General features: G+C 47.5%; 1 protein-coding gene across 1 annotated transcript in view; it reads left to right on the top strand.

Annotated features, from left to right (window-relative positions):
• IL13RA1 (interleukin 13 receptor subunit alpha 1) overlaps positions 1–6884 on the top strand; it is a 62136-nt gene that overhangs the window by 29610 nt on the left and 25642 nt on the right. The window contains 2 exon segments of the mRNA XM_077771918.1: positions 2529–2716; positions 5576–5727. Of these exon segments, the coding sequence (XP_077628044.1) occupies positions 2529–2716; positions 5576–5727 (340 nt within the window).

Here is a 6884-nt window from a genome sequence, read left to right on the forward strand (position 1 = left end):
AATTGTTTGTATATATTTTTTTAAGTTTTTAAAAAACTTCATTTAGTTTTTGTTTAAGTAATCTCTACATCTAGCATGGGGACTCAAACTCATGGCCCCAAGATCAAGAGTCTCATGCTCTTCTGACTGAGCCAGCCGGGTGCCCCGAATTCTTTGTATATTTTAGAGAACCGTCCTTTATGAGCTAGATATGTCTTTTGCAAATATTTTCTCTGAGTCTCTGGCTTGTTTTCTTATTCTCTTGCTCTTGATTTTTACAGGGCAGAACATTTTTTTAATGTTTATTTATTTTTGAGAAAGAGAGAGACAGAGTGCGACCGGGGGAGGGGCAGAGAGAGAGGGAGACCCAGAATCTGAAGCAGCCTCCAAGCTCCGAGCCATCAGCACAGAGCCCGACGCGGGGCACGAACTCATCATGAACCGTGAGGTCGTGACCTGAGCTGAAGTCAGACGCTTAAGTGACTGAGCCACCCGGGCGCCCCAGAATTTCTTACTTTTAGTGAAGTCCTGCTGATTGATTATTTCTTTTATATAGATCACATCTTTGGTGTTATATCTAAAAAGTCGTCGCCACACCCCAGCTCATCTCAGTTTTCCCCAGCATTATCTCCTAAGAGTTTTAGAAGTTTGCACTCTGCATTTAGGTTTGTGATCCTTTGTGAGGTTAATTTTGTGAATGGTGTAAGGACTGTGTCAGGGGTCACTTCCTTGCACGTGGACATCTTGTTCCGACACCATTTGTTGAAGAGGCTCTCTTTGCCCCATTGTATTGCTTTTGCTCCCTCGTCAAAGCTCAGCTGACTATTTATGAGAGTGGATCTGAGTTTTGTAAAACCTGATTTGCAGCAGAACCCTCTGGGGAGTTGCTGTCAAAGTGCTGACTCCTAGGCCCTGGGCTAAACCTAAGTAGGAGTTGCGGGAGAGGGCTTGAGGCATCTGCATTTTATACGACTACAGGAGATTCTGAGGTAATGTGTCAAGAGTTTGGGACTCGTTGCTCCTGGTTCATTTTTAAACCCATCTTCCTTTTCTGTAGAACCTTTGCACGACTCCCACTGTGGCTGACGTAAGGCTCGACTCGGTCTTCTGCTAGGTAGTGCAAGTGAGAATCCTCCGATAGCCTAGACAAAAAAGTGTAATGGGTACCTTCCGTCTGCCTGCACCGTGCTAGGTGCTGGTGATCACTGGGGAAAGGTACGCGGAGAGGTTCGAAATGGGAAGTGCGATGCCAGCAGAGCTGGTTACGGAAGGCATTTGAAGCTACGTGGTGGAGTAAGACACTTAGAAAACCACTGTGTTCTGGAACATGGACCTGGCAGTGATTGGAAGGCAGTTATAGCGAGGAAGGTCAGAGGGATTAGTCTGGAGAGGCTACGAAGCCTGAAGTGATTAGGGCATGAGACAGGGTGAGGGTCATGGGAAGGTCACAGGAGAGACCCCCAGAAGCTTCGCAGAGGAAGAAATGACCAGAATTTGGTGTTAGAATATAGGGAAAGGAGGGGAAATAGGGTCATTTCCAAGGCTGTAATCTAGGAACCCAGAGAAAATGAGCTCAGACTGATGGGAACGGGGAAGGTTAGAAGAAAGGCAGTTTAGCAGGGAAGAGGACACAGAAGGAAGTTGGCTTTGAGGCCAGAGTGCAAGACGCAAATGGAGCAGGTAGAAACCTGAGACTAGCTCCAAGGAATCACCAGTGTAGAAATTCCAGTCGAGGGACTGAAACGATAAACTGGGGGAGCATGGTTGAGGGCGTAAGCAACAGAGAGGAACGTGCACAGGGCTGAGGACTGGATGTGAACCCTCTGAGAAGAGAGAAGGGGGAGGAGAAGCCAAGAAAACAAGGCAAGTGGACAGAAGGACCAGAGGAGAGTCATGGAATTCAGCAGATAAGGCATTTTTAGGAAGCATACAGCTTCTCATCCTGGCCTCGGAACATCTCTCCTACAGAAGAGGGAAAGGAGTCAGGGCTCCAGAGCTATTGAAAGTAGCAGGGGCGCCTGGGTGGCTCAGTCGGTTGAGCGTCCGACTTCGGCTCAGGTCATGATCTCACGGTTCATGAGTTTGAGCCCCGTGTCGGGCTCTGTGCTGACAGCTCAGAGCCTGGAGCCTGCTTCGGATTTTGGGTCTCCCTCTCTCTCTGGGTCTCCTGCTCGTGTTCTGTCTCTCTCTCTCAAAAATAAATAACAACAAAAAAGAAAGTAGCAGGGTTCGGGGCGCCTGGCTGGTTCAGTCGGTAGAGCATGTGACTCTTGATGTCGGGGTTGTGAGTTCGAGCCCCGCGTTGAGCATAGAGCTTAAAAAAAACAAAAACAAACAAGGGTGCATTGAAAAGGAACCTTGGTTGCTTCCTAGAGTATGAAAGGGAGCCACATTATAAAACAGGGTTTTAGACAAAGCTGTCTTTCCATATTGCAAATACTGCTTTGCATGGCCCTCTTGAGTCATTGAAAAGCAAACAAATGTCTGCCTTTGTTTCCTGAATGCCTTGTTACAAATAATCCAAAAGGTTGTCTCATTATATTTTGCAGGCACAGCAGCCTGGGAAAAATTCTTCAGTGCGAAAACATCTATAGAGAAGGTCAACACATTGGTTGTTCCTTTGCTCTGACTAATTTGAAGGATTCCAGTTTTGAACAACACAGCGTGCAAATAGTGGTCAAGGATAATGCAGGGAAAATTAGACCATCCTTCAATATAGTGCCTTTGACTTCTCATGGTAAGTCTTAGAAGTCCTGTACAACAGTGTGGGTAAAGGCATTATGTCTTTTGAACACTCAGTACAGATACTAAAAAAGTGGTGATTTTCGTTCTAGGATTTTCCCAGAAAAAACGATTGCATTTATGTATACCTTTATTTGAGTTTTTTAAAGAAGCAGGCTTGCAAATTCTAATAGTTGTTGAGCCCATGAGTCACATGCTTTGTTCTTGTTTGCTTCTGAGTGTGTTCAGGCTTAGAGGACACAATTAGTTATAGGAGTGAGATTGCAACCAGGCTCTCTGACTCTTTTTTTAAAAATTTTTTTAACGTTTATTCATTACTGAGAGACAGAGAGAGACAGAGCAGGAGCAGGGAAGGGGCAGAGAGAGAGGGAGACACAGAATCTGAAACAGGCTCCAGGCTCTGAGCTGTCAGCACAGAGCCTGACGTGGGGCTCGAACCTACGAATCACAAGATCATGACCTGAGTTGAAGTCAGATGCTTAACTCACTGAGCCACGCAGGCGCCCCAAGGCTCTCTGATTCTTAAAATCTATTCTCTTTTAGGGGCACTTGGGTGGTGCAGTCCCTTAAACGTCCAACTCTCGCTTTTGGCTCAGGTTATGATCTTGTGGTTCATGGGATCAAGCCCTGCGTCGGGCTCTGCACTGACAGCGCGGAGCCTGCTTGGGATTTTCTCTCTCCCTCTCTCTCTGCCCCTATGCACCTCCCCCCCACCCCCAATAAATAAACTAAAAAAAATCTTTTATTTATGATACTTGAGAGGATGATGCCACAGAATAAAATCAAATATAGTTTCTGAGTAATCTATACCTCTAAGTTGAGAAAAGGACTAGACCTGAGGAAGAGTGATCAGAAGCGATACTCAGACTAGCTAACGTGCTAGGTAACACAGCAGCCACCGGTCAGAGCAAACTGTCTGCTTGGGGTCCCAGGCCTTCACTTTGGACAAAGCATATAAACTCTCATAAGTGTTTCCTCATCTGTGACACGGAGCACATAGTCCCTCCAACCTCAGAGGATTGTCCTAAGTTCCAGAGGATGTGGGGTCCGTACGGGTTTTGTAAACCTCTACAGCAGACTCCTGTAAGCACCGTGTTTATGTATTTGTCCCAAGCTGCCAACACGGAGCTCCGACTCTGGCCGTGCGGCTTGCAGAATGTTTATAGGCGGCTAGCCGTGAGGTGACAGAGGTGCCCGCATCTGGGAGTGGAGTGCTATTTACCACCCCTTCCGATAGTCGTGGAAGTGAATTCTAGTGGTGGACCCAGGGCCAGGGGAGTGAGGTCATGGTAACTTGCCAAGCGGGATCATCTGAGGCAAAGCCCCTCCCTGTCCTTCCCCATGCTCGGCAGATTGTCCTTGATGGACCTTGTAAAGCTCATTTTGCTACTCTTCTTCCTGGAGATTAGTGGTCCCGTAAAGGGAGATCCTTCTCAGCTGGAAGATGGTATCTTCAAGTTTTTTTCTGTTCATTGTCCATTCTCTCTCTCTCTCTTTTTTAATTTTTTTTGTTTTTGAGAGAAAGAAAGCACATGCAAGTGGGGGAGGGGCAGAGAGAGAGAGGGAGACAGAATCCCAAGCAGGCTCTGCTCTGTAAGCGTGGAGCCTGATGTGGGGCTCAAAGTCACTAACCGTGAGATCACAACATGAGCCAAAATCACGAGTCAGACACTCAGCTGACTGAGCCACGTAGGCACCCCTCGTCTGAATTCTCTTCTGTTGCTTAGTCTTAAGCATAGTTGACTTCATGAAAAAGTAAATTGACAAAGCTAATTCTTTTTACTTTATTAAAAAAAATTTTTTAATGTTTATTTTTGAGAGAGAGAGACAGAGTAGGAGCAGGAGAGAGGCAGAGGGAGAGGGAGACACAGAATCCGAAGCAGGTTCCAGGCTCTCAGCTGTCAGCACAGAGCCTGATGTGGGGCTCGAACCCACAGACTGCGAGATGATGACCTGGGNACATTTGCCATCATAACCATTTTTTAAAATATTTGTTTTTAACATTTATTTATTTTTAGAGAGAGAGAGAATAAGAGAGAGAGAGAGGGAAAGCGAGTGTGGAGGGAGCAGAGAGCGATGGGGAGAGAGAGAATCTGAAGCAGGCCCTGAACCATCAGTGCAGAGCAGGATGCAGGGCTCGAACCCATGAACCGTAAGTTCATGCATGACCTGAGCTGAAACCAGGAGTCTGTTGGTTAACTGACTGAGCCACCCAGGTGCCCCCCACCGCCATCGTAACTGTTTTTGACTGTACAGCACAGTGGTGTTAAGTATATTCACGTTGGCGTGCAACAGATCTCTAGAACTTTCTCAAATGTTTTTAAAACTGAACCTCGATACCCACTAAACACTAATTTCCCTTCCCCGAGCCTTTGGAAACCAACTTTCTATTTTCTATGATTTTGCCTACTTTAGACACCTCTTATGGGTGGAATCCTACAGTGTTTGAGATGGGTTTTTTTCACTTAGCATAGTGTCCTTGAGATCTGCCCGTGCTGTGGCCTGTGACAGAGACCAGGCTAATGTTTTCACTGTGGTCTTTGGCACAAGCGAGTGGCAGCTGGGGAAACCCCGTGTACCCGGTGCCCCTCGTTATACACTGGGAGGGTGCGTCTTTATTCTCAGTCACAGCTGGATGTCCTGAATACAGCCCATCGGGGTCCCAACTGGATGCAGATCAGAGTTCACGTTGTCTGCCAGTCACCCCAGAGATGTTCTTTAGATCCGTTTTGGCAGGCAGCTGAAAATAAGCTTTCTCCATCTGTCGCGACCCCTCATGATCTCTGCCCATGCATTAACCTCAGCAAAAGAAAGTTGGGAAGCTACTCAGTGTTCTCCTCTTTCTGTCTTTCAGTGATACCTGATCCCCCACATATTAAACGGCTCTTCTTCCAAAATGGTAACTTGTACGTGCAATGGAAGAATCCACAGAATTTTTACAGTAGGTGCTTGTCTTACCAAGTAGAAGTCAACAACAGCCAGACCGAGACGAATGATATTTTCTACGTAAGTTTTCCTTAGCTGGTTGATTTAATTTGGCCATTTTTCTGTCGCGTTCCTTCCAGGGGACATACTGGAATGTCAGCGAAATGCAGCTCTTAGATGTGTAACCTGATGATGATAGTAATGAGATTTCTTGTCTGAAATAGGGGCGTGGTGGAAGGTTTGAGGGTTTATGGGAGTGGCATTGGCCGTGAGCTTCAAGCCGTTCATCAATTCGCTTGCTGAACACATTTTCGGTACATGTTTACCGCATGCCAAGCACCGTTTTAGGTGCACGTGGCCCTGACGCAAAGATCTTTCCCCCCATGCACCCCACCTACTAGAAAATAAGTATGTAAACGAGCAAGTTAATTTCAGAACATGGAGGCTGTGAAGAAAATGTAACGGGTTGTGTAGTAGCACAACGGGTGGGCCCAAGGGGATACGAGGGTGGGCGGTCCTCTGAGATGATGACACTGGAGATGAGACCAGAATGACGAGCAGGGGCTCGCCACGTGACGATCTGGGACTGGACGGAACGGGCAGGAATGGACTTGGCCTGTGTGAGAAACAGAGAGGAGACTGGTGTGGCCAAAACACAGTAGGAAAAGATGCGTAAGCAGGAGGCCGGGGTCAGATCGGGCAGTCGCTTCGAGGCTCCGGGGTGGCCAGTCCCTTTTCTTGGAGTTTATGGCAGCTGAGGTGGCCCCCTCTGAGGAGTCAGTGTTTGTTGGATGATGTACCTTCACGCTCTTGGGAAGCTAGTGCAGAACACACTCATTAGAGGTCCCTGTGGGCCACGGGGCCACAGGACGTGCTGTAACCTCAGGGTGTCGGCCCCATTCTTCCACTTTACGGTAGAGGTCACACACTTGGGTCTTAAATATTTTTGTTTGGACTACAAACAAAGGGGGCCTTNTGGGATGAGCAATGGGGCTTCTGTGTAAGCGAGGAATCCCAAAAGTCTACTCCTGAAGCCTAACTTGAACTTGAATAAGTAAATTTAAGAAACCAAAACAACAGCAACAACAAAATGGGAGAGTTTTGCCCAGATTCAACCACCCCAGCCGCCCGAGGAGTGTCGTTTCCATGAGGTGGCACCACAAGGCCACAGGGACCGTGCTGTCGCTAGTGTGCCCCCTGCCCCGGGGCCCCGCGGGCATTTGCGTTGCAGAGGTCAG

This window comes from Crocuta crocuta, unplaced genomic scaffold (assembly GCF_008692635.1).
Source record: "Crocuta crocuta isolate KB4526 unplaced genomic scaffold, BGI_CrCroc_1.0 scaffold1269, whole genome shotgun sequence".
NCBI classification, from domain to species: Eukaryota; Metazoa; Chordata; class Mammalia; order Carnivora; family Hyaenidae; genus Crocuta; species Crocuta crocuta.